The sequence below is a fragment of the Theropithecus gelada genome, chromosome 2 (genome assembly GCF_003255815.1).
Source record: "Theropithecus gelada isolate Dixy chromosome 2, Tgel_1.0, whole genome shotgun sequence".
NCBI classification, from domain to species: Eukaryota; Metazoa; Chordata; class Mammalia; order Primates; family Cercopithecidae; genus Theropithecus; species Theropithecus gelada.
The window spans coordinates 184,193,884-184,221,039 of record NC_037669.1 but is presented as its reverse complement, the minus strand read 5'-3'; the positions used below and the strand labels follow the sequence as shown (position 1 = coordinate 184,221,039).

General features: G+C 47.8%; 1 protein-coding gene and 1 long non-coding RNA gene across 4 annotated transcripts in view; one reads left to right on the top strand and one right to left on the bottom strand.

Moving 5' to 3' along the window:
* The first annotated feature begins 277 nt into the window (after positions 1-277).
* BCL6 (B cell CLL/lymphoma 6) lies at positions 278-24,614 on the top strand. Of its 3 annotated transcripts, XM_025376067.1 has the most exons (11): positions 546-595; positions 8,744-9,894; positions 11,072-11,110; positions 12,275-12,445; positions 14,367-14,588; positions 16,261-17,232; positions 17,759-17,943; positions 19,410-19,577; positions 20,683-20,813; positions 20,927-21,064; positions 23,390-24,614. In XM_025376067.1, exons 4-11 carry the CDS (start codon positions 12,285-12,287, stop codon positions 23,531-23,533), a joined length of 2,121 nt encoding a protein of 706 aa, XP_025231852.1. In that variant the 5' UTR covers positions 546-595; positions 8,744-9,894; positions 11,072-11,110; positions 12,275-12,284; the 3' UTR covers positions 23,534-24,614. The 3 variants fall into 3 exon arrangements, with proteins under 3 accessions (XP_025231851.1, XP_025231853.1, XP_025231852.1); XM_025376066.1 differs by lacking the exon at positions 8,744-9,894 and having other exon boundaries at positions 278-595; XM_025376068.1 differs by lacking the exons at positions 8,744-9,894; positions 23,390-24,614 and having other exon boundaries at positions 278-595; positions 20,927-21,500.
* LOC112618697 overlaps positions 13,873-27,156 on the bottom strand; it is a 29,857-nt gene continuing 16,573 nt past the window's right edge. The window contains exon 3 of the long non-coding RNA XR_003118114.1: positions 13,873-13,917. This is a non-coding gene — a long non-coding RNA (uncharacterized LOC112618697). The remainder of the gene's footprint in view (positions 13,918-27,156) is intronic.

Below are 27,156 nucleotides of genomic sequence, written 5' to 3'. Positions count from 1 at the left end.
CTCTCTCTCTTACTTGCCTCTCTAACCCTACTATATATAACATACTTTTTCCAGTGGTTCAAACCTCTCGCTCCCTTTTGTGCATTTAGCTCGATCTGCTGAGTTTATGGGTAAGAGAGGAGGAATTAGCCCCAGACCCAGGGAAAGCAAAGCGCACTCCCCCTCTTATGTCACCGAATAGCAAATTAGTTCTCAGAATTCCAGAGGCCGAGCTTTGCTACAGCGAAGGCGCCGACGTCACAGAGGAGGAGCCCACGTGACGGTGGCGGAGCAGGCCATACCATCGTCATGGGTCCGGGGAGGGAGAGCCACATTCAGGCCCCTCGAACCTCGAACGGGAATCTCCAAATCCAAGACATTCTGCTTATGAGGACCTCGAAATATGCCGGAGAGTGAAAAAATCTTGTGGCTTTGAGGGCTTTTGATCGGCCAGGGGAGGTAAAAAGCTCAGAGAGCTGACACCAAGTCCTCCCCTGCCACGTAGCAGTGGTAAAGTCCGAAGCTCAAATTCCGAGAATTGAGCTCTGTTGATTCTTAGAACTGGGGTTCTTAGAAGTGGTGATGCAAGAAGTTTCTAGGAAAGGCCGGACACCAGGTGATTATTGCTGTTGCTGCCGCCGCCGCTGCTGCTGCTACTGCCGCCGCCGCCGCTGTTGCCGCTGGTGCCGCTGCCGCCGCCGCTGCTCATGATCATTATTTTACCTTTTAATTCTTTTTTTTTCCGCTCTTGCCAAATGCTTTGGCTCCAAGTTTTCTATGTGTATCTATTGATATAAATGTATATATTTATTTATTCTAGCTGTCAGATGTTAAAATAAATGCCGAAGATTAGTCCCACGTCTCTCCCACTCTAGGATATAGATTTTTATGTATTTATTATTATTATTGTTGTCTTTGAGTGAATCGGCCGGTTCGGGGAGGCTTTTGCCACCCTCCCTTGTGTTGTTTTGGTTTTTGGAAAGGAGGTGGAGGCGAGGAAGGAGGGGAATTAGGGGGCGGCCGGAGCAGAGAGGACGAGACAGTGCTTGGGGGTGATTCGGGCAAGTCTGGGGGCTGTCTGGCCCCAGACCGTGGAGAGGACGCGCGCTCGCGCTCTCGCTCTTTCTGCTGCTGCTTGCGTACGGCTTGTGATCTCTCTGGATTCGTGCGGCTGTGTTTTTTCCCTCTTTTCTCGCTTGCAAACTGCTTTCCTTGCTCCCTCGCTGCTGGCCTCCCCTTCCCTCCCTCCTCTTTTTCCTCGCCTCTTCTTCCTTCCCTTCCCCTGTCCTTCTGGGTAACTCCGGGAGGCAAAAAGGGAGGCTGCCCGCTCGCTCGCCCCGCTGGCTCTCTTCCATCGGCCTCGGTCTTTTAGATTCCCTGCCTTCGAGCCGAACCGAGATTTGGAAGGAAAAAATGCAAGCGAACTCCTCGGGTTTTTGTTTTTGTTTTTGTTTTTGGTTTTTTTGGTCATAAATCCAGATAAGATGAAGTATCGTGTCTACTATTTCCTTTCAGAGCCGTGATCTTCCTAACGAGAGCCGAGTGTTTTGGTGTCCCCTGCCCCTGTGTTTTGGGGAGCTTGGGGGCGGGGATGTTGAACACTTTGAAAATTATTCTTTCTTGGTTGTAGTCGAGGGTGTCGGGAACCTCCGCGCGCTCTCCCTGCCCATCCCGAGGAGAGAGGCTGACGGCGGGACAGGGTTTCTGGGGTGGGTGGGAAAGGGGTGCGCATTGCACCTGCGATGCCTTTCAGTGTGCGGGGGGACCCAGGGAACCGCGACAGGACAGCCCGGGAGAACGAGAAAGGTGGCGGGATTTCTGGCCGCCGCGGTGTTTGTATTTTGGGTGCTGCGTGACTCTGTGTTGGCTCCCAATGGCTGTTCCCTCCCTTTCCTAAATTTTATTTTATTTTTTTCCCATGGTACAAGCTCTGTAAAAAGGGAGCTGCGGGCCTGAGCGTAGTGGACGCCAGGCTTCAGATTCCCGAGGTCCTTACCTTGGGCGAGGAGAAAGACGAACAGAGCCCCAGCCCGCGTTCCTTATGTGCAAGACTCGGGAGGAGAGAAGGGCACTTTGTGGCTGTGGCTGGGGGGACCCGGCGCGGGAGGAGCGGGCGCGGGCGCGAAAGGGAGATCTTTGTGAGTGATTTTGCAAAAATAGATTGTGAGGTTGGTTGGATTTGCAACCTGTGGCTCTCCTCGAGGGAGTAAGAATGGGGGAAGGCGGCGGCGGCGGCGGCCCGGGGAGGGAGTGGGTAGAGTTGGAGCCTCAGAAATCGGCTGAGCTCCGGGGGCGGGCGAGGAGAAAGGAGGGGGCGGGCAGCAGGAGCTAGGGGCCACCCCGCTGCCGGATGTAGTGACCCTGGTAAATGTCTTGAGAACTGTGGGTTGCGTTGCCTTTATGATGCCGTGTTATTGGAACCCTGGCGAAAAATGGAACTAGTGTTGCAATAATGAGTTTTAAAGCTCCCCCATGGAAAACAAAAACACAACCAAACCGATTTTTTAAAAAAATGAAAAAAGACCCTCTGTGTTGTGTTCCCTTCTACGATGGTTGAGTTGGTGGCTGGGGTTTGGGGGTGGGGGGTCCTGACAGTTGAGCAGATAAATGACCCCAAACCAGGTGCTGAAAGTCCCAAGCTGTTACAGGGCCCCTGACCACCTCAAAGAGCCAATCTCCACTCCACCGCCCCCCCCCGCCCCCGCCACCCCACAACCCGCCAGGATTTAATCTTTTATGGATTTTTTTTTTCAATCAGTTTATAGTTTCCAGGAGGAAAGTCTTGTAACGCTTTACTTTTTCTCTTCTTTTTCAAAAGTAAAGTGAGTGTCAGTAGATGTGTTTTTTACAGTCTGGATTAAAAAAAAGTGGGGCAGGAGAGAGGGAACCAGGGAAAGGGCTGTTTAGAAATACAGTTTGTGGCTCTGAGCGATGCCACCGGCTTCCTCTACAGAGACTGCCAGTTTCCCTTTTTCTTTGCAAGGTGTGTGTGGTTTTAATAAATAACTTTAAAAAAAAGAGGGGGCGGCAAGATCCATCAGGAGACAGGTATCTATTTTGCTCACTATTTACTACCAAGAGCCTTTGGCACTAGAACAGAACCTCGTAAATCTGCAGCCCAAGTTGAAGTTCATCTGGCCCTAGTCCACACGCTATTCCTGGAGGTAGCAAACATGAGCTCAAAGGAGAGAGATGAAATCACATTCTTGCTTTAAAATACATACTTTTTTTAAAAAGACGAAAAGGTATTTGTCTCTGGGGGAGGAGGAAATGGCGAACAAGTACCAGGAGATGGGCATTCCCTTACTCTAATGACTGCAGTTGAGTCTTCAGGCCAAAATAGAAACCTGTAGATGGGAGCTCTCTCTCCACGCCCCCCCCCCCCCCCCCCCCCCCCCGTTTATAAATAGAAGTTTCCAGTATCCTCAGTATCCTATTTGGAAGACTTTCCAATACTAGAGGCTGAAGCATTGGCTAGTTTTAAGGGTCTGTTGATAGGGACAGTAAGGCTAGATGCTGTTCATGAAAACTAGGGACTTGAAGGAGACAGCCAGACAAAGTGGGAATTCTCCAATTGTCCCTTTCCTCTTCTTTTCAGTTTTGAAGGGTTTTATTCCAATGCTTTCTTGAAAAGACTAACTTATTCTGGGTTTGGTGGATAGGAATGGGACTTTAAATTCTTAAGCTGTCGTTTGCTGAGCCCTTGAAGAGTTCCAGTTATTGGTTGAGTAAATGGTAGCCATGGCTAGATGTCAAAACCCTTCCTTCCCTCTATCAGGGTAATGACACTAACAGGGTAATGACACTCACAACCCACTTTGTTGTGAAAAACTTAAGAGATTTAGAGGAGGCGGTACAGCAGCGCCACCCCTCGGTGGGTGAAACTATTGGCAAAAGTCAATTTTTGAAAAATATTGGGAAGTGAACTTATGAAACATTTTTCCCCCCAGAGATTTAAAGAAAAGGGGGGAGATAAAACTAACGGATAAAAAGGACTTCGCAGTTTATCAAGTAGGGAAGAAAAATGTTGCTTTCCAACTAGGATGGTGTTATAATAGGCAACGTGGTTCATATATATATATATATATGTGTGTGTGTGTATATATATGTGTATGGTGGGGGGAGGGTCCCTGGTTGACTGTAAGTAGAAGAGTTCTCCAGGCGGAGGTAGCCCGACCTTCCCCTTGGACTGACTTCTCAGGGTATCTTAATTCTGCTGCCTGTCGGATACCGAGATAGCGAGGGATGTTTAGGTGTAAAACACCACAGTGGCTGGAAATGCTGTAGTTTTGCCGGCGGTGGCAGGACGTATGTGTAGGGGGTGTGTTGAGGAGGTTTGTGGATGGCGTGGAGCAATGGTAGGCTGGTCTGTAGCCCTCTGTGAGTCAACATCGAATGGCGCGTGCCGGTTTCCAGCACTGCGCAACAAGTGGGACCGCCGCTGCCGCCGCGAGCACAGCGAGGGTGCAGCGTAGTGGTAAAACTGGCTGGTTTCTCTTTGCCCCAGTGGAAGCCAGGAACGGCCCCCCCAACCCTCCCGAGACCCACAACTTCACCAAAAGACCATACCCGACTCCCCACTCCCCCGCTTTGCCAGACGCAGTGAGCCTGAGTGGGATCCAGCTCTCGGCCCCCAGCGCCCCTTTCCTCCGAGAAGATCAGGAGTTTATTCCCGACTTTCTTTGCTGGACGACCAGTGTTTGGCAAGAATATGTGCCAATGCCGTCGAGTGCCATTCTGCTTTTTGAAGACAAGTGCACCTTCTTTCCCTTCCCAGTACATAAAGCTTTTCGGGGGGTGGGGGGGGAAATCAACTTATGATACATGAAACCAGCCCCCAGATACCACGTTGTGGTTGCTACAGGCGGGAGCATCGGGAAGAACGGAATGCCATCCACTAAATTAAATGTTTTCTAGCTTTGCTTTTAGAGGCAATCACACCCCCAACCCTCGCCCCCACCAGACAGAAAATAAAGAGGGGCGGGTAGGGATCGGTGTGGAAGCTGCGGCCGCGCGGCGATTCTCGGACGGGCTGGCCTGCCACCTAGCGGTGGGCTGAGATCGAGTTCGCGGCCATGGGCGGTGGGCTCGCGGTTCCACCTCCCGGGCGGCGGTGCCCTGACCAGATACTAGGCCTGACAGAAGGAGGGCACCCTCCAATGGGGATGGCATGCAACCTCCAAAGTTTTGACAAGAAGGATGAAAATCAGGCCTCGCTGCTCGCCCATCACTCAGCGATGAGCATCTATTTCCACTAAGAGAAACTACAAATAACCCGCTTCGAACACACCATCTTCCTGTCCCTGTGGCCCTTCTTAGGGGAAGTCGGTAGTGGAAGGATGCCACCTAGGAGCTCAGGGGCTTTGGGACGTACAACTCTGTTTTACAGTTGAGGAAACAGGCCCGACAAGGAGGCTTGTTAGTGGTGAGTTAGTGTCTTAACCAGGACCAGATTTTAAGCTTCTGAATTTCATGTCAGTGACTGAAAGTCACAGGCGGGTTTATCTCAGCTCCTTTGAAGTATTTATGAGAATGGATCGGCTGCCAGAACCATGAGTTAACCTCTTAGGCCACCTTTGTTGCCAGTGCTCATTGGAAACCGCTCCGCAGCAGTCTTGGAGGATTTTTTTTTTTTTAAAGAAAATATGGCCTAAGATTTTCGGTAATAGACAAGAAAAGCCTAGATGGTGCTGAGGGGTGTGGGTCTCGGAGCTCGTGGGTTTGCGTGTTAAGAGGGGGATTAAGGCCTGGGCCAAAGACTTGCTGGGCGAGCCTCGATCCTGAAATCGCTCCCTTCCCCTTCCTAACATCCTTTGCATAGTAGCCTGGCGAGAAACCGTGTGTGTGGGGGGGGGGGTTGGGGGGGCGGTCATGTGGATAGGCCAGAATTTGTGCCGCAACAGCTCCTCCGTAAAGTTTTCTTTCTCCGAGCTCGTGACTTAAGATGGCAAACGCGCGTCCGCATGCTGGCGGCTCCTAGCGGCAGCCGGCGCGCTCTGCAGCGGGAGACGGCGCCGTCTCCCCCGCGCAGGTCCGCGGGGATCGAATTCAGCCTCTCCCACTGCGGGAGCCGTCCGAGGCCGCGTCGGAGAAACGCGCCTCTGTTCGGGCTGGAAACGAATCTGGGAACGTGTTTGAAGCGCGGTCAAGTTTGACTCATCGCTTTCCAAGGACAGTTAGTGCCTTCCATCTTCATTAACGTGAATAAGGACCTTGGCTGACTTCTTTCCAGATCGGATTTTTAAAGGCATTGTTTGCTTGAGGAGATCATGCTTCTCCCCTCCCCCGCCAGCCCTTTTGCAAAGGCTGAGCCCAGTCCAGCCAGGACGGCCGAGGGATCTCTGCTCCGGGACGCGATTTGCTGGCATTGTCTTCGGGCCCTTCTGGAAGGCTGTCTCGCGCTGAGCGTATGGGGAACGTCCCTTTTGCAACTCCTCTTCAGATCTTGATGATAAAACACATCCCTCTGTTTTATTGCATTTCCTAGAAGCTTGCAGGCTTGCAAGAGCACTTTGGCAGGAAACGTGATAGAAATGAAAGTCAGGACATAATGTTCCCGAACACCTCGGTTATCCAAAGCGGCTGCCGAGGCCATCGCGTTATCAAATTCGCTTTTATCCACTGTCGCCTCCTGCACCCTCCCGTCCCCCAGCCAAGAGGGCGAAGAGTGTCTTCCCCCAAGAATAAAAGCAACTCCGCCGTTTGACCTCACCCCCTGCCGCCGGACCACGGTGGTGTCTGCAGCCGTGCAGCTAGTTGGCTGAGACACCGCTGAGACCGGGAGCCCCATGGCAGGGCCCCTGATGCGGGGTTCACTACGGCAGTTCCAGCCTTATTAAAATTCCTTGTCCTTGTCCCTAAACAGTGCTTTACACTTTCAAATTTCCCTTTGGATTTTTCAGCGTGTTATTGGAGTTATTAGATTACCAATAATCCAACAGCCGGCCTGGCTAGAGAGGAGGGGGAAGGGCGGAAGGCATTCTCCAAATCGGGAGGCTCTGGCCAAACTAGGTCAATGGGAAGGAGGGGAGGGGCGAGAAAGGGCTTGACGGTTTCAAACCTTGATGGAGGGCTCTCTCTAGTGTTAGGCAGCGGTAAAAACACCATTAGGTTTGAGCTCCCGGAACCACGGGACTCCTAATTTCCAATAAATGCACTTACTTAATTTTAACTTCCCAGATTCTCATCTCCACCCCATATTAAATCCCAACCGTCTCTTTCACCTTTATCCTACCGGGCGAAGGGGTGAGAAAGCCTCAGTGTAAGATTTTGAGACCAAAGAGGCTCCGTCTTTGCAGACCGACTCTGACCCTTCCGCTGCCGCAGAAGGGATGAGCGGCGCAGTGTGACGCCACTGGCTAGTTTTAGGATCAGACTGCGGCCTTTGTGGCTGAGTCTTTCACTGTCCCCTGACCCCCGAAAGCGCACCCCGGAGCCTGTTACCGAGGCCAATTAGGACATGGCACCCGGGAGGGCCACAGGAAGGCGAGGCAACTTTGGAGAGTGCCAGTGCGTGCGCAGGGGTCGGGGCCCCGGCCTCTGCCGAGTCCAAGCAGTGTCTCTACGGTTTCGGGGAAATCGGTTTCGGAAATCCTTACAGCTTGGCAGCTCCTATTCTAAAGACTTTGGGCGGAAACCAAGGGGAGCTGGGTTCCCGTTCTTGCCAACGTAGGCGGAAGGGGCTTTCGATTTAGTTTTTCTCCAACCTTGCCAGGGGCGCCTATGATGGAAACCCTCGGCCCCTAGGGACTCCATCTTTTTGACCTTGAAGTCTCGCGCAAACATTCCCCTAAAAGAAAGGCGGCGAGGGAGAATGGAAGGCAAAAAGAGGGAAAAAAGCAAATAAACTTCGGAATCGGACAACTTAAAGTCTCGATATGAGCCTCGGATTGTATTCGAACTCCTGGGTTCTAGACCCAGCTCTGCTACTAACTTGTCTGACCTTCCCTATTTATAAATGGTTGCGGGTGAGAGGTTGGACTAGGTGAACTCTGAGAGCCCTGCACTCGGCGCGGACGAGGGATTTAGGGGAAAGTGTGCTGTATTCCCCGCGAGCCTTCCCCGGCGGCCCCGCCTCCCCGGGTGAATCCCCGGCGGCCGGCACAGCGCAGGCAGCGATCCTGGCGGCTGCCCGGGCCCGGCAGCTTCCTGGAAAGTTACTTCTTGTTGGAGCCTGCGATAGGCAAAGTGTGTTCTGTGAAATCCGCAGAGCCGAGATTGACTACGTTCCGGGAATGAGAGGGTTGTGCCATTCCCCTCATTGCCCGCTGCCTTGACGGCGTAACAGGGAAAAAAAAAAAAAAAAAAAAAAAAAGGCATACACACAATGTTAGCTACCGAGGTGCACGAAAGGTTTTATTTGAATGTAACTAAATTAAGGGCCGCCACGGTCATACCACAAAGCCTCCATCGCGCCTTGCGGGGGGTTTCGAGGTGGATCGCCCAGGGGCGGGCAGTCCCTGGAAGACAGGTACGGAGTCGTCGGGGTGGGGTAGCGAGGTCTGCCTAGGCTTGCCCCGGCGCGCAAGGCTGGTGTTTGTGCTCTTATGTGTGAGCGAGAAAATGGGGCTTCCTGGTGCCAGCCCAGGGGAGGAGGAAGGAAAAGGATGGGGTCTTTTGTATTGGCTCGCTCTCTGGCTCTTAACCTCGCCTCTCGCTCTTATTTTCTCTCTCTCTCTCTCTCTCTCTCGTTTCTGCTGTCTTCTCTCTGTTTGCTTTTTCTTTTTTTTTTTTTTTGGTTCCTGTTTTCTTCTTCAATGGAAAGTTCTTTTAAAGGATCTGCCTTCTCAAGGAGCCTAGTTGGCTATGCACAAGGAAAGCGCCAAAGGAGCTAAAGGGAGGAAGAGAGGAGAAAACATGTAACTCTACCGTGGTGGTTACTGACCCAGCGCGGGTGCGGGTTGATTGGGATGGGAAGTCCAGGTCTGGGGGCAGCCAGCAAGTGGCAGTTTCTCATTGACAGCCCTGCTCCTTGGAGATTGTTTTTGTGGGTAGTCTTTTGTGTGGCATTAGTGGAATGGCTGAATCTAGGAGATGAGTCATGTCCAGAACTTGCTGGAAATTGGCTTTGAGATTTGGAGCAAGGCTTCTCACCTGGGGCCTCAGTTCCCTCCCTAGTAAAGCAGGGCTGTTATAAGGATAAGATGTAATCCTGAGGGGTGGGAAAGGACTAAGGGCTCGGTAAAAGTACAAACCAAGTACTGGTGGTGCTTCCACACCTGCGGCATTTGGTGACAACACTGCCCACACTCAACCCACACACTCAGGAGTTGGGGGGTGGGGCTCTTAAGAAGAGTTGGCTTACAAAGGAGTGAAACTGTGCCTTGTGTATGTACATTTGTTTTTGGCCAGGCAGAGGCTTAGGGTGAAAAGCCCAAGGCCTAGCTGACAGTGGACACAGGAGAATTTGTTTGTTTCAGTCCGCATCTGGAGTGAGTCATTGCCACTTGTCATGGTGAAATGGCAAATCTGGGCTTCCTGTGGTTCCAGAAGCCTGCGACTGGAAATCCACAAGCAAGCTGGTGGTTGAAGCTGGTTAAAGAACAGCCTAGGTATTCCAGAAGTGTTTGAGGATCCCTTCCATGAGGCAAGAGAGGAAAGTTTACAAGTAAACCTCCCGTGTGTCCTCAGCTTTCTTTTGCAAAGGAGAAAATCCTTGACGTTTGGTAAAGACCGAGTTAGTCTATCTCTCTTTGCCTATCTCGAGTTGGGCTGGGGAGAAGAGGAGATAGGTTCTTTTGTCTTTTTCTGTCCTCTCCCTTCCCCACTTCCTTCCCTCCAGTCCTCACTCGCTCACATGCACACACTAACCTTGGAGCCGATGGGATTGAGTGACTGGCACTTGGGACCACAGAGAAATGTCAGAGTGTTTGGTTACAGACTCAAGGAAACCTCTCATTTTAGAGTGCTCATTTGGTAAGACTCAGCAGCCTGGAATGGGGCAAAGTGTTTGTGTGGGGGAAGGAACTTAAAAATGAGATTCACCCACATCAGGGTGCTGTCTTGCATGTTCTACAGCACGTAGGCTGATTTGGAAAGGGGACAGGAATTGGAGCCAGAAGACCTAGGGCCAGGTCACCAACCATCTACATGGCCCAACATGACCTTGCTGGCCTCAGGCCCGTTTACCCGGAAAATAGCTCTAAAAGGTTCTGCTTTTTTTTTTTTTTTTCTTTTTACAGGAGGAAAGACAGTTTGAATATTGTTTTGTTTTGCAGCCCGCATTTGATCATAAATGAGGGTCTCACACCTATGCTTTTAATGATTTTGTTTTAGAGAAGCCAGTTTGGAAGGAGGTACATATTTCATTAAATCTCTTTAAGGTTTAGTGCTCCCTGGCCAGTTCTCAGCTAAATCACATAGTTAAGTCTTTTACCAGCAGGGAGAAGCACAAACTTGGAAGCAATAGCATTCTGTCTGGTCTTAGACCCAGTAGGGAAGGGAGAGAAAACTTTGAAAAACAAGACAAAGGTTTTCAAGGAATACGTAGACATGACGTCTCAGGCTGTGATTCAGTCTTAATATTTCAGATAGGCAGGAAATACTGCCTAGCTGTTTGCCTTGAGCAAGCCACTTGAACCCTTAAATCTCAGTTTCATTGCCAGTGAAATAAGGATAAAGATATTGGCCCTATCGTCCTCGTGGAATCATTCTAAGACTTGAAAGATAATATTGTAGCAGGTTTCGAATGACGTCCAGTATATTTAGGCCACAGACGGATCATTATTGTTAATGTTGACAGAACCATTTTTCTTGTTTTTTATTTCCCATAAACTCAAGTGGCCTTTGGATGGTATACATTTTTTCTTTGAAGAAGGAAATGTATGTATGTATGTATGTATAACTAATTAATGTATGCAATTGTACTCCCAGTACTCAGGATAAAAACATTATTATCTCATAGCTTCGGGTGCCTGTTGTTTTCGTAAGAGCAGAGCTGGAAAATGTTTGTTAGCTTGTGGTAAAACCACACCAGCTGGCAAGCTGCAACTATCAAAGCAAAACTAAATGTGTATGTCCTAAAATAAGACTATAGTGGACAATCTTACATTCGTTAAATCAATTTCTGTTTGCTTTCTTCTCTTCTCTGCAGGTTTTGAGCAAAATTTTGGACTGTGAAGCAAGGCATTGGGTAAGTAAATAAAATTATATGCTTTAAAATGTTGGGACAAACTGTTTCTTTTGAATTTGCCAATACATGTGTTTCTGTGAACTTTGCTACTGTTCATTATATGAGACAAGGATAACCAGTTCCCTCTACATCACTCCTAGTCCTCATCCTTCACCTCTGTATTAGACTGTCGTAACACTTGCATGGTCAATCATTGTTACTCTTTCTTTGTACAAACTAATTTAGCCAGCTACTGTGCACCAACAATATGCTAGCTCCTCAAGGTACGAAAGTCAGGCAACTCTAAAGCCTAATAGTAGAGAGAGACCAATGGTGACTGAGATGATGAAATAAGATACTTATGAGAATAGCTGTGAGTTTTGAGAACCTCCTATGAACAAAGAATGTATTTCCAACTTTTATAACCACATAGGTATTACTACTTCCATCTGGGGAAACCAGAGCCCAAAACCAGTAATCAACCTGCTTAAAGTCCCACAGATAACAAAAGGCAAGTCTAGCCTGATAATCTTAAAACACAGTGTCTCGACCGGGCGCGGAGGCTCATGCCTGTAATCCCAGCACTTTGGGAGGCCGAGTTGGGTGGATCATGAGGTCAAGAGTTTGAGACCAGGCTGGCTAATATAGTGAAACACCATCTGTACTAAAAATACGAAAAAATTAGCTGGGCGTGGTGGCAGGCACCTGTAATCCCAGCTACTCAGGAGACTGAGGCAGGAGAATCGCTTGAATCTGGGAAGGCGGAGGTTGCAGTGAGCTGAGATTGCGCTATTGCACTTCAGCCTGGGTGACAGTGTGAGACTCCATCTCAAAAAGAAAAAAAAAAGCAAAAAATACAGTGTCTCTCCATTGCCACATACTCACTGCCTCTCAGTGCTTGGCAGAGTATTTGGTATGTGGGAAAAACACTCAACAAACATTCATTCCCTTTGCTTTTCCCCTAACGGACTTTCTATCCTAGCTTGCTGGATAAAAGTTATTTTCCCCATTTTAAAACTGTGAAGAATAATGGCCAGAGTTGGGCTATGAATTGTTCAAAGATCAAACACAAGGGACCTGAGTTGCATTCCGTACCTTAGCAGGCTGAGCCACCTGCTCTGATACCCATGGCAAGCAGGAAACAGGTTCTGGAGGACTAACAGGATTTTGGCTTCTTTTTTCAAGTGAAGACAAAATGGCCTCGCCGGCTGACAGCTGCATCCAGTTCACCCGCCATGCCAGTGATGTTCTTCTCAACCTTAATCGTCTCCGGAGTCGAGACATCTTGACTGATGTTGTCATTGTTGTGAGCCGTGAGCAGTTTAGAGCCCATAAAACGGTCCTCATGGCCTGCAGGTGAGGGGTCTGAAAGGAAAGGGTGGGTGAGTCAAAGTGGGGTGATGGTGCTGGCGGCCAAGCAAGGCGGAACATGGAGGCCTTTTACTGCATCTGGGTGACGTCTCGCTTTGTCTCCAGATCTCAGCACCATGACCTGGCAGAGTAGGCTCCCAAGTGAATGAATGAATGAACGAATGCACTTTTAGAAAAGAAAGAGTCATGTTCTGTGGGCAGAGAGGGAGAAAAATTATTTACTGCCCCAAGAAAGGATGTGTTTGGGGCAGACATGGAGAACAACTTCAGTTAACCAGTGAAAAAAATGACAGAAGATTTCAAATGAACTTTCTTTAAGTAGCTTAAGCAAGTTAATTTGAAATATTTTGCTCTTTTATGCTATAAATGTATTTATTTTATGCTACAACTGAATCTCCAAGGGTGTTCAGAGTATATATAAGAGTTAGTGAGGCCGGGTGCGGTGGCTCAAGCCTGTAATCCCAGCACTTTGGGAGGCCGAGACAGGCGGATCACGAGGTCAGGAGATCGAGACCATCCTGGCTGACACGGTGAAACCCCGTCTCTACTAAAAAATACAAAAAACTAGCCGGGCGAGGTGGCGGGCGCCTGTAGTCCCAGCTACTCGGGAGGCTGAGGCAGGAGAATGGCATGAACCCGGGAGGCGGAGCTTGCAGTGAGCTGAGATCTGGCCACTGCACTCCAGCCTGGGCCACAGAGCGAGACTCTGTCTCAAAAAAAAAAAAAAAAAAAAAAAAAAAAAGAGTTAGTGAGAGTGAACTAGCGATTCTTCATGTTCATCAAATATTTTGAGTTTTCAAAGCAATTTTATATTACATGATATCATCTCCCTGGATCTTTTTAGCAGCCTTCAGTGTTATGCATTGCACTATTGTCTTCATTTTATCGATGGTAAAAGGAAAGCACAGGGAGGTTAAATGATGTAGAATCAGGGATCTCTATTGCTATTAGATAACTTATCCAACATCTACTCTAAGCACCTGATTTTTAATAGTGGAAATAACAGAGGCTTATAGAGATATAAAAATAATAGATAATGTTTAGTGAATGCTTACTATATACCAGGCATCATTCTATATCCTTTAGATTTTCATTCTTGCCACAACACTCTAAGGTAGACATGATTGTTCCTCCTACTTTGAAGATGAGTAAAGCAAGATGCAGAGAAGCTAAATATCTTACCCAAAGTTGCATAGCTACTTGGTGGAAGTCTGGCTCACTTCTGGCAACCCACTCAGAAAAAGCAGAATCAGGAATCAAGACGATAGCCCAGAATTCTTGTTTACAATTGAGTACTCTTTCTACCACCAGACAGCATGGCACCTGGAGGCATTGCTTGGGGTTTGACTTGGGTCTTCTAGGAATAACAGACCCTCTTTTAATCTATGGACTTTGATAAAAGCAGTAGAGTATAGATGTAGGCATATTTTTATTTAGTTGTCATTCATACCCAAATTCTAAAAAAAGATAGAATTTAAAAAATAAGTAGAAATGCAATGGAACAAGAGGAAATGCTTATGCCAAAGATAGACTAAGAATAGTTACTGCAAATGGGGGCTAAATTAACTCTGGTAATCCGTACAGTTAAGACTAAAAGGAAAATAGGCCCTGTGACTTTAAGAAGATTCAGTTAACCCCTCTGATGTTAGTTCCCCTATTTGTAAAGGCAGAGAATGATAGTACCTACCTTGCAGGGCTGTAAGGAGCAAAGGATAATGCATGTACGGTGCTTAATGACTCTCTGACATTTGATAAGCTCTCCATAAATAGCAGCTATTATTAATTACCATAGAAGTTCTGGAGGTAGGGGAATAGCCCAGGGGAAAGGGGCTAAGTATCAGTGCTGACTGTAATGGATCACAGATTCTATACATCTACTAGAGTGGGCTATTTGTTTGTTTTACAGTGGCCTGTTCTATAGCATCTTCACAGACCAGTTGAAATGCAACCTTAGTGTGATCAATCTAGATCCTGAGATCAACCCTGAGGGCTTCTGCATCCTCCTGGACTTTATGTACACATCTCGGCTCAATTTGCGGGAGGGCAACATCATGGCTGTGATGGCCACAGCTATGTACTTGCAGATGGAGCATGTTGTGGACACCTGCCGGAAGTTTATCAAGGCCAGGTGAGTTGCTGCCCGGGTGGAAGCCTCGGAGATGGAAGAGATGGTCCCCGATCAGAAACCTTTGATAATTCATGCATACAGAAATAATAGTCCTCTACGATATGCTGCAACCCACATTTCCACTCTTTTTGCACACTTCTGCGCTTCTTAACTCTTGTGCCCCAGGCAGACTTAGCTCCTGTGGCTATGCAGATAGGTCCTATGCATTACCGCCTCTTGCTTTCTTCCATTCACTTAATATACCCTCTCCTCGACCCATCCTGCAAGGCCAATCTTGGATGCCAGCTCTTCCGTGGAAGTTTTTCTGATTACCACTTTTCCTCCCTCAGCTCTTCCTCTGTGTTGTGAAGCATTTTGCCTGTGCTTTAAACTTTCCTTCTATTTTAATATTTGCATATGTATTTTAGTTCTCCTTTAGACTTCTATTACAACTATTTACGTATGTGCCTTAGTTCCCTACCAGACTGTGGGCTGCTCAAGGTTACAGGGGCTGTCTTACTCACCTTTTATGTCACGCTGCTCCTACTAGGCAGGACACTTATTGAACTGAATTGAGTTCACCTGAAGGGTGATAAGACATGACCTTCATTTAAAGGTGAGGAACTTGAGATCCAAAGAAGGGAAGAGCTTCACTATGTGGAACAGAGACTCAGAGCTTAACTTCTTTAGAACCATTTGATCCAGCCATGCTAGGGTGATTGCATCCTCGCTCAAACAGAAGGGGTTTCCAGGCTGTGTTTGAAAACCTCCAGGAGCCAGAAACTCAGTGTTCCCAGAACCACACGGCATACCTTGGACAGTTAGAAAGCTCCTCTTTTTGGCTTCTCTTTAACCTTCTTATTGGTTCTAGCTCTGTTAACTGTCATCATGGTGAACTTGCCTATTTATTTTACTCACGTGATGTTCCTTCAGGTATATACAGCTAGAGTTCTTTGTCTCCTGTGGGTGCTAATGGTGGCAAGATCATCATTGCTATCATTTACAAGTACTTTCAGTGGATCAGGCCTTGTGCTTAGAATGGCTGAGTAACTTGCTCCATGTCACCTAGCTCTAAGTGGCACAGCTGGGTTTGCAAACCAGGTCTTGCTGCTCTAGACCAGGGATTCTTGTATTGGCATTTGCTGCCTGTTCTCTATGTAAGCTTTCATCAGCATCTGGGACAAGTTCTTTCTTCAGTAGGTTACTCATTTGTGTATGATCCTCCAAATGTGTCATACCAGCATTGTATAAATTCTTCTTTTCCTGTTTCCCTATGTGTAAAATGGAGATAATAATAACCACCTTTCCTTCCTTTCAGGATTTTGCATGGGTGAAATGAGATAAGGGCTTTGAAAGTTTTATGTGAGCTATAAAATTTTATAACATCAGAAGAGCTATAGATTCACACACATGCATAGATATGTGCCTTAAACATACAAGATTATGTCTAATCAGGCACAGATCATGCCGGTAACTCACTTCCCTTCTCTGGGCCTCAATCTTCCCAATTGTAGGCTAGATTTCCAGGCTTCTAGTGTAAATGCGTTGTAATTGTATTTCCCAGCTCCAGAGCCATGTCACCTGTGTCTAGCTAATTCAAACACAGATGTGGTTACGTAAGTGCCACTGGAAGCTCATCTATTTAACCGTCCTGATTTGAGCCCGGTGTCTTTCCTCTTGTTTTCTTTCACAGTGAAGCAGAGATGGTTCCTGCCATCAAGCCCCGTCATGAAGAGTTCCTCAACAGCCGGATGCTGATGCCTCAAGACATCATGGCCTATCGGGGTCGTGAGGTGGTGGAGAACAACCTGCCACTGAGGAACGCCCCTGGGTGTGAGAGCAGAGCCTTTGCCCCCAGCCTCTACAGTGGCCTGTCCACACCGCCAGCCTCTTATTCCATGTACAGCCACCTCCCTGTCAGCAGCCTCCTCTTCTCCGATGAGGAGTTTCGGGATGTCCGGATGCCTGTGGCCAACCCCTTCCCCAAGGAGCGGGCCCTCCCGTGCGATAGTACCAGGCCAGTCCCCGGTGAGTACAGCCGGCCGGCCTTGGAGGTGTCCCCCAGTGTGTGCCACAGCAATATCTATTCACCCAAGGAAACAGTCCCAGAAGAGGCACGAAGCGATATGCACTACAGTGTGGCTGAGGGCCTCAAGCCTGCTGCCCCCTCAGCCCGAAATGCCCCCTACTTCCCCTGTGACAAGGCCAGCAAAGAAGAAGAGAGACCCTCCTCAGAAGATGAGATTGCCCTGCATTTCGAGCCCCCCAATGCACCCCTGAACCGGAAGGGTCTGGTTAGTCCACAGAGCCCCCAGAAATCTGACTGCCAGCCCAACTCGCCCACAGAGTCCTGCAGCAGTAAGAATGCCTGCATCCTCCAGGCCTCTGGCTCCCCTCCAGCCAAGAGCCCCACTGACCCCAAAGCCTGCAACTGGAAGAAATACAAGTTCATCGTGCTCAACAGCCTCAACCAGAATGCCAAACCAGAGGGGCCAGAGCAGGCTGAGCTGGGCCGCCTTTCCCCACGAGCCTACACTGCCCCACCTGCCTGCCAGCCACCCATGGAGCCTGAGAACCTTGACCTCCAGTCCCCAACCAAGCTCAGTGCCAGCGGCGAGGACTCCACCATCCCGCAAGCCAGCCGGCTCAATAACATCGTTAACAGGTGATTTCAGAGACAGTCTGGGTCTGAGGTCAGGGATTACCTGGGCAGGGTTCCACGTCATTTCTTCTGATGGATACAAGGGTTTCTTCTTTCTTGGCTGAATTGCTGAGCCTATTAGAGGTGTGGAATCAGTGCCTATTGATTGAGTTAGTCTAAGTAAGGAAGTGTATTACACTGAAGTAGTGTATATGTTTTCACAGCAAGAGAGATCATTCCCTTCTGGGGCAGAATAGTGTTCTGTAAATCCCACAGGCACTTCCTGTGGTCTTGATGTGGCAGGGGACCATCCTGCTACCCTTGGACTGAGAGAGATTGTGGGCTACGGAGAAGCTCTGGCTCAGTTTGACCCTGGTCAGTGATCTTTCCGCAGATACTGTTTGGAGATAAACTTGAGGACAACTCTGGGGTCTCAGAGCCTGAGCGGGCAGTCCAGCTCTGGCCTCTGGGCTTGCCAACACACAGGGAGGAGAGGGTGGTCTTGAGGCCCTGCCCCAGGTGCTGAGGCTGTCTTCACTCCTGCCCACAGGTCCCTGACAGGCTCTCCCCGCAGCAGCAGTGAGAGCCACTCACCACTCTATATGCACCCCCCGAAGTGCACGTCCTGCGGCTCTCAGTCCCCACAGCATGCAGAGATGTGCCTCCACACCGCCGGCCCCACGTTCCCTGAGGAGATGGGAGAGACCCAGTCTGAGTACTCAGATTCCAGCTGTGGTGAGTCCCTTTCCCTCCCTCCCCTTGTCAGGGAGAAGGAAGACCCCTCTGCTCCGTGGGTTTTGTGCTCCATTTTACTTACGCTGTTGTCTCTGATTGGAGCAGTCCTCAATTGCAAGTCCACTGGCACTCCAAGTCAGCAGCCGTTCATCCCACGCTTCGCTTCTTAGGGAATCGAGCTAACCAAAGTGAGGGATGGGGTATTAGAGTTAATCTGGTGTAATCAGGACTTACCATACAGTCTTTTAGCTTCATTCCAGCAAAAGTAGCTTGTGGGACTGGCTGCAACTCCCAGAGCTTTCTCCATTTCTCAATACCAAAACGACTGGGACTGACCTGTGTGCATGTTATTCTCTGCCAGGCTGTACATTCTGCAAGGAGAAGCATCTGACCTTATTCATTCTTGCATCCCCCATAGGTAGTAGTAAGTGCCTAGCATGGAGTAGGAACTCAGTAATACTAGTCGAGTTAAAAGAGTTGAAGAGAATTATTAAATTGGAGTTTCTGGATAGTCGGTGGTTGGCATTCCCAGTTTTTACCAGACAAAAAAGTCTAATTCTTCACCCAGCTCTGGCTACAGTAATAGAGCCCGGTAGTACCTAATCAGGGTTAAATCACCGTGACTTGTCATTTTCAAATTGTTACAACAAATGAAAAAAAGAAAAAAAAAATCAGCTGCTTACACCAAGAGATTTGGCACAGGGTCATGGACCCATAGATGGGAGAGCGAGAAGTGTCCCCTCCTGCCCCCTGGCTAGTTTTGCCTTTGCTCTGCACTCCAGTTCTTTTTCTCTGGGCCTCTGTTCCCACTTCCACCATCAGCTTTGGTCTCCCAATCTCACAGGAGGATTTGGAGACATGAGATTCAGATAGGTGCAAGGGTCACCATAGTGTTCATCATTAATTCCTCCTTCAGTGACCTCAAAGTAGAATTGAATTGACCTATATCTTACATTCCTGGAATGCTTTGTGTTTTATTTTGTGTAATATAATATCCTCCTGTGAGGTAGGCAGGACAGGGATTTATTATCTGACTTTGAAGACAGAGATACAGAGAGAGGCTCAGAGGTAAAGGGTCTTGCCTGAGGGCTTCTGTGTATCAGTGTAAATAAAACCATAAACTTACTTTTAAAAATCAATTCTCAGAGCTCTTGGGGAAAGAAAATCTCTGTTGAGCTTTCCTCACACTGGCGCAGGCCCTCTGAAAACCTATTTGTTTGACCTTCCCTTCTGTACCTTGATTCAGTCCATCTCCTTTCTCCCTTCTCTACGGCTAAGACTCTAAATGCTAAGAAAAGTAAAGTCCCCACAGATCCTTTGCTCTGAGCTCCCATGAAGGTCGGGTGGATGAGTGAGGGACTGAGGGTCCAGTTTGGCACAGGGGGTAGCTACAGAGGAGAGTGGCCTTAGAGCCCTGCCTCCCTTCCTCGTGCTGACGTTGGTGTCCCCCTACCACCCTCCAACAGAGAACGGGGCCTTCTTCTGCAATGAGTGTGACTGCCGCTTCTCTGAGGAGGCCTCACTCAAGAGGCACACGCTGCAGACCCACAGTGACAAACCCTACAAGTGTGATCGCTGCCAGGCCTCCTTCCGCTACAAGGGCAACCTCGCCAGCCACAAGACCGTCCATACCGGTATGGCCCTGCCGCACATGACCCGAAGTCTCCACAACTATTGGGGCAGGACAGGGAGAGGATCCTAGAGAAAGCTGCGTGGGGCCTGAAGACCTGGTGGGGCAAGGCAGGAGGCAGGCCCCATCCTGGCCTGAACGAGGGGCCTAACCCTGTCTTGTCTTTGCTTAGTGACTTGACTCATCCACTCCCTGTGTCCTTTGTCTTTCCTGAGATGCTCTATCCTGCTTTTCTGCCTTTGCTGGGGTCAGAAGTGTTAATCCCACTGTACAGGTGAAGAGACTTAAGTCTGGGGAAGACAAATAGATTCGATTTTTGTAAAGCCGGAAAAAAAAAAAAAAAAGGTCTCTTAATTTCTTTTAATAACTTGTTCCTTATCAACTCACATTCCTTTACCAGGTAGCTTCTCATGACCTGATTGTTGTTTAAGATCTCTCTTAGTACTGTAAATGGCCCTATTATCCCAGAAACTTTCATGAAGGAAGGTTCAGCCATTCTATTGGTTTCCTCTGCCTGAGCATCTGCTCAGCCCCAAGCCCCACCCCTCTTGCAAATGGAATCCAGCTGTAGTTGCCACAAGTGGAAAAATATGTTTGTTCTAAAAGAAAGGAACTAGAGCAGCCTGATTGTGTCTCCCTGGTGAATGAGTTGATGAGTGAAACTGTCTTATCCAAGGGAAAAGCTAGAAGAGTCTTCCCAGGTAATCTGAAGTAGCCCCTCAGGTTGCAGAAAGGGAAACTGAGGCCCAGAGAAGGAGAGTGACTTGTCCAGGTTTCACAGGCAGATAATCCTAATGACAAAGCTGCTTCTAAAGCCCAGGCTTCCTGGAGCCTCCCCCTCTCCTATCCCACACCTGGCATTGTTGCTACTCCATGCCACCACTTGTTTCTTGGCCCTGGTCCCCTGCAAGGTATGCGGGTGTGTGTGTGAGAGAGGGCTGGCAGGCATGGGGCAGGCCCCTGGATTCTCTCTCTGACATTCCCTAAGGGAAAGGAAAACACAAGTGGCCTCAGGGAGGAGCAGGCTGCTTAGGAATCTGGGAGCCAGGGACTGCAGAGACCTTCCTTACTGAATATGGCTTTTCTTTTTCCCCTTTTCTTGGTAACAGGTGAGAAACCCTATCGCTGCAACATCTGTGGGGCCCAGTTCAACCGACCAGCCAACCTGAAAACTCACACTCGAATCCACTCTGGAGAGAAGCCCTACAAATGCGAAACCTGTGGAGCCAGATTTGTACAGGTGAGCAGAGTGGCCCGGAGAAAGGCCCAGTCAGTCCCTGTGTGCTGATGAGGGGCTGCTCAGAGGCCTGCAGCCCACCCCAGATGACCTCTCATGCTTTCTTCTTCGTTCAGGTGGCTCACCTCCGTGCCCACGTGCTCATCCACACTGGTGAGAAGCCCTATCCCTGTGAAATCTGTGGCACCCGTTTCCGGCACCTTCAGACTCTGAAGAGCCATCTGCGAATCCACACGGGAGAGAAACCTTACCATGTATGTAAGCCTCTTGAGGCCGCTCTCTGGCCTGCGGGGATGTGGAGGGCAGGGAAGGAGGTGGAGCAGGGAGACAGTAGAACTGTTTGCTCCCATCTCAAGCACACAGTGGGACAACCACTATACTAATGGCTGGAAGACCTAGATCTGAGTCTGATGGCCAGACACCCTGCTTGACCTTGGCCCAAGCCTTAGGGCACTCATCTTTAAAGTGGGAGTATCAGACTAGGTGATCTGGGCCTTAGAGAAGAGTCTAGACTGTGGATACATATATTTGATTCCCTCCACCTGGATTCATTCATTTCACAAATGCTTATTGAGTGCCTACTGGACACCCCATACTGGGCTAGATGCACATTTAAGAGGAGCTAAGGTGCTTGAGAAGGAACAGTCTTAGGAGGAGGAGAACAAAAAGAATGTTATAAGAATTAATGATGTTACAAGAAAAAATTATTTTAAAAAAAACATAGAGAAGAGTCATTTTAAGAAAGAGGAGGCGGCCAGCTGTGCAGCACGACACTGTGGGTGGGTCCCTGGGATTGTAGTGTTCTAGGGCTGGTCTCAGCAGTTACAGCCTGTGTGCCAATGTCTGAACATTCCATGAACTAGGAATGGTTTTTACAATTAGAAAGTAAAAGAATATTTTGTGCCGTGTGCAAAGTATATGAAATTTAAATTTCATTGTCCCTAAGTAAAAGGTTATTGGAACACAGCCATGCTCATTTGTGTACATTTTGCCCATGGTTGCTTTGAGGATTTGATGACATCCTTCTAAGTGGTGATGGGAACAAGAAGTAATCAATGAATGGTTAACCTACCTACCAGAGGTTAACCTGCAAAAAACATGGTTATTTTTGTTCACTTGTTTATCAAGCTGTGAGTGAATATCTTCTTACTTGCTGTTTGTTCTTGGGCAAATTAGTTATCCTCTTAGCACCTTTATTTCCTAGTCTGTAAAGTGAGTTTGATGATAGTATCTACTTCATGAAGTTGTAGTATTAACTAATTATTAAAGTGTCGCGTGTAGCACAAGCACATAGTAATAGTAAAATAAATATCTGCTAGGATAATGATTTGCTAGAATTTTAGATGCGTAGGATATCAGAGTTGAGAATGACTTTCAGCCTGTATTGACCCCGCTATTCAGAAGGGAGATCCAAGGCCCGGAGAGAGAAATGACATGCTGGGGACACACAGTGGTGAATGGCATAGATACAGCAGACCCTATGTCTCCCAAGACCAGAGATTTTACACATGGCCCTGCTCATTTTTTATTGTCTTAATCTATTTCCATTTTCACTTTAAAACATATACTCTATCTGAACATATTTTATTACCCTTTTTGTTTTAGAATAGTTTTAGATTTATAGAAAAATTGCAAAGATTGTACCAAGGGCTCCAACATGTACCCATTTTATCCTATTGTTAACATCTTACGTTAGTTCCATATATTTGTCACAACTAATGAACTAATACTGATATATAATTACAAGCTAAAGTTCATACTTTACTTACATTTTCTGTTTTTATCTAAGAATGTCCTTTCTCATTCAAGATCTCCTCTAGATTACCCCTTTACATTTCGTCATCCATGTTACTTTTAAGTAACTTTTATCTAAACTAAAGTGCTTGTTACCCATTCGTTGAATTCGATCAAGAAATGGCTCCACTTGCTAATGTTTAGTTAGCTTACCTAAGATACATACCCTACGAAAGAATATCACTGCATTTAAAAACATTTACCCTAGACTCCAGAATATCCATGAATTCAGACTGATCTAGTCCATTTGTCCAGGTGTGTTTAGATTAATTGCATAATTGGAATAAGAGGTGCATTCTGTTAGGTACTAGGAAGATTATAAAGTTTAGAGAAAAATAGCCATTACCCTCAAAGTGTTACCCACTTAAGAAGGATCCATACACACGGAGGGCTGTGTGGTAAAGGTAGAACTCTCACAGAGGCTCAAAGGAAAACAGGGATTATTTTCATCCTTGAGAGATTCAGAAATGACTTAATAATTAGAGGAGTTTGCATCTAACTGCATTTTTGGATAAGACTTGAACTTGTGGAGTTAAGGCAGGGAAGGACATCTCTAGCAAGGGAGAAGCAGAAGCAACACTTGGGAAAGCAGGGAATGGACATTTGCACGATGCTAGCTTATCTGTTGGCAGAAGCCCGGATGTATATGGGTTCTTCACCTGGCCTTGGAGAGGCAAGAGCTGCCCCTGTCCCTTGTAGGGAGAATCTTCCTCTCTGGGTCTTTGAGCAATGACACTTTTCTTGGGTTGATGACAGCTAACAGTTTGCCTCTGATATCCCTGCAGTGTGAGAAGTGTAACCTGCATTTCCGTCACAAAAGCCAGCTGCGACTTCACTTGCGCCAGAAGCATGGTGCCATCACCAACACCAAGGTGCAATACCGCGTGTCAGCCACTGACCTGCCTCCGGAGCTCCCCAAAGCCTGCTGAAGCATGGAGTGTTGATGCTTTCGTCTGCAGCCCCTTCTCAGAATCTACCCAAAGGATACTGTAACACTTTACAATGTTCATCCCATGATGTAGTGCCTCTTTCATCCACTAGTGCAAATCATAGCTGGGGGTGGGGGGTGGTGGGGGATGGGGCTTGGGGGACGGGGAGCCGCAGCAGCTCCCCCTCCCCCACTGCCATAAAACATTAAGAAAATCATATTGCTTCTTCTCCTATGTGTAAGGTGAACCACGTCAGCAAAAAGCAAAATCATTTTATATGTCAAAGCAGGGGAGTATGCAAAAGTTCTGACTTGACTTTAGTCTGCAAAATGAGGAATGTATATGTTTTGTGGGAACAGATGTTTCTTTTGTATGTAAATGTGCATTCTTTTAAAAGACAAGACTTCAGTATGTTATCAAAGAGAGGGCTTTAATTTTTTTAACCAAAGGTGAAGGAATGTATGGCAGAGTTGTAAATATATAAATATATATATATATATAAAATAAATATATATAAACCTAAAAAAGATATATTAAAAATATAAAACTGCGTCAAAGGCTCGATTTTGTATCTGCAGGCAGACACGGATCTGAGAATCTTTATTGAGAAAGAGCACTTAAGAGAATATTTTAAGTATTGCATCTGTATAAGTAAGAAAATATTTTGTCTAAAATGCCTCAGTGTATTTGTATTTTTTTGCAAGTGAAGGTTTACAATTTACAAAGTGTGTATTAAAAAAAAAAACAAAAAGAACAAAAAAATCTGCAGAAGGAAAAACGTGTAATTTTGTTCTAGTTTTCAGTTTGTATATACCCGTACAACGTGTCCTCACGGTGCCTTTTTTCACGGAAGTGTTCAATGACGGGAGAGCGTGTGCCATCCCGTTTTGAAGTGTAGGCAGACACAGGGACTTGAAGTTGTTACTAACTAAACTCTCTTTGGGAATGTGTGTCTCATCCCATTCTGCGTCATGCTTGTGTTGTTACTACTCCGGAGACAGGGTTTGGCTGTGTCTAAACTGCATCACCGCGTTGTAAAATATAGCTGTACAAATATCAGAATAAAATGCTGAAAAGTCAAGCGGGCTTGGTCTGGAGGGCTTTTCTTGCGTTGGAATGGGGCCTGGCCTGGGTCTTGCTCCCTCAGCTCCTAACCTGGTGGAAAATGCTCTTGGAGGGGAGGGGCTGCTGCCTGCTGCATTCTCAAAAAGGAGCATCATTTGAGATGAGGCTAGGTTCCCGGTACCTTGGCATGAACGCACATTTGGATCCCAGCACCAGGAGAGACTGTGGACTCCAGGCCCTTTCTGAAGAGCTCAGGTGGGAGATTTTGGAAGGATCTCCCACTCAGCTCTAGGCTAAGCATTTTGTTTGTTTGTTTGTTTGTTTGAGACAGAGTCTCGCTTTGTCTCCTAGTCTGGAGTGCAGTGGTGCAATCTCAGCTCACTGCAACCTCCGCCTCCTGGGTTCCAGTGATTTTCCTGCCTCAGCCTTCCGAGTAGCCAGGATTACAGGTACGCACTACCATGCCCAGCTCATTTTTTGCCATGTTGGCCAGGCTGGTCTTGAACTCCTGACCTCAGGTGATCTGCCCACCTCAGCCTCCCAAAGTGCTGGGATTACAGGTGTGAGCCACCATGCCCGGCCTAGGCTAAGTATTTAATGACTTCCCTGCTAGCTCTGCTGACATAGGCATCTCTTCTTCCTCTGGCCCTCAGTTTGCCCAGTCTTGGAAGTGAGAAGGCCCATCTTGCTTCCTGGCTTCACAAACAATTTCTCTCCACTCAGCTCATGGGGCAATATGAAGGCATGTGGCTCCAGACATATATTTCTCAGCCTGAGTGCCTGTGGGCTTTTTGGTGTCTGCTGGGTGATTGGCAGACATCTGCAGACTCAGAAGCTTTATGAATGGTTAGTAGCCAAGCAAACCTCTATCCCTGCAGAGGTGCTCTGTCCCAAGAGCCCTGTGGTAGAACTCAGCCACCTCCTCCAGTGTGACTTGGGACAAGTACTTTCCCTCTGGGTCCCCCTTCCAACCTTCATGAGAGTGAACTACACCATTTATGATTCCCTGATTCAGATGCAAGTTCACCTAGCTTGCTTTGGCACCTAGTTTTATTTTACCTCAAAAAACCCCAAGGATCAAGTTTGACCTGAGAATAGTGAGGACAAGTGTGGTTCTGGTCACTGGCCCAGAGGAGAAGCCTGCACACCCCCCTTCCTGTTCCTGGGTGGCAGTGGGGAGGGCATGTGGAGTTGAGCCTGTCCCCAGGGCCGTGGGCCCACTTGTTGGGCAGTCGTGTCCCTTGGCAATGCCTTTGCAGCAGGCTCCGAGCACGTGCTGGGAAGCTATGGGAGCTGACCACGCAGCGCCCCACAGAGAGCCTCAGAAAGGCACAGCACCCTCTGCCAGCTGCATGGCCTTTCAGCTCAGGTTTCCTTTGAAAATGACTTTAAAGGACTTGCCAGCTCGAGGCCTCAACTCACCCTGCTCTTTGAAAAGGGAGAAAATGATCTCTCTGCTCCCATAGAAACTTGGCAGAAGAACTTACAAAACAGACAGCTTCAGGAATGACAATTCACAGGCCTAAGGGAAGCTGGCCCCACGGTCCCTTTGCTCCCAGAGTACCTCCAAGTTTGTTTGCATTTCATTACTGTTTAATAGAGAGATGGAGGGGCGAGGGCAGATAGCGTGGGTGGCCATTTAAACAAAAGGGAAGATCAAAGAGTGAGTGACTGGAGCCAATTGACAATCAATAATAACTAAAAAGAAAAGTCTCTGAGCAGATAAGCCAGGGCAAAGGGAATATAAAATGTTTACTAAAAAGCGTGATGTAAATGCAACTTTTCACCAATACATGGAATATGTGTGATGTTCTATATTGTGGGATTTTTAGAGGATGGGTTTCTGAGGACCAGGGTGATGAGGATGTGTAAGGGATAATCCCAGAGAAGCAGGGTGGTTAGAACTATGCAGAGCTATTTAGGAGTTGGAAGGGATGGGGTGGTACTATCACCTAGCTCGGATCTTGCATCTGACCCATGAAAAGATTGAGGCAGGAGGCGTGAAGGCACTTTCCTACTGCCACCCAGAGCCTGGGGTGGGGAGTGGAGAACAGGCTCCTGCCCCTTACACAACCCTAAGGGAAGGACAACCAGAGGCCAATGCTCCATTTTACTTTTTAATATTTATTTATTTATTATTATTTTATTTTTCTTAGAGATGGAGTCTTGCTCTGTCACTCAGGCTGGGGGGCAATGGCATGATCATAGCTCACTTGAACTCCTGAGCTCAAGCAATACTCCTGCCTCAGCCTCCAGAGTAGCTGGGACTACAGGGGCACGCCACCATGCCTGGTTACACGTGTTCTGTTTTAAATATGGGGAAATGGAGGCAGGAACTAGTCCGAGGTCACACAGCTGAAAGTGTCCAGGTAGGCTGAGTTCACATGATGGTTGTCAGTAGAACTTTAATTGGTTCAATTCAATCGTTAGGCCTCAGGCTTCTTGCAGAAATGAGCTATTCCCTTTGGAATCTGGGTTTCTATTTTCTCTCTCTGTCTCACTCATAGTAATAATTAATAATAAGTTTGGTCGCAGGGGCTTACCCCTGTAATCCCAGC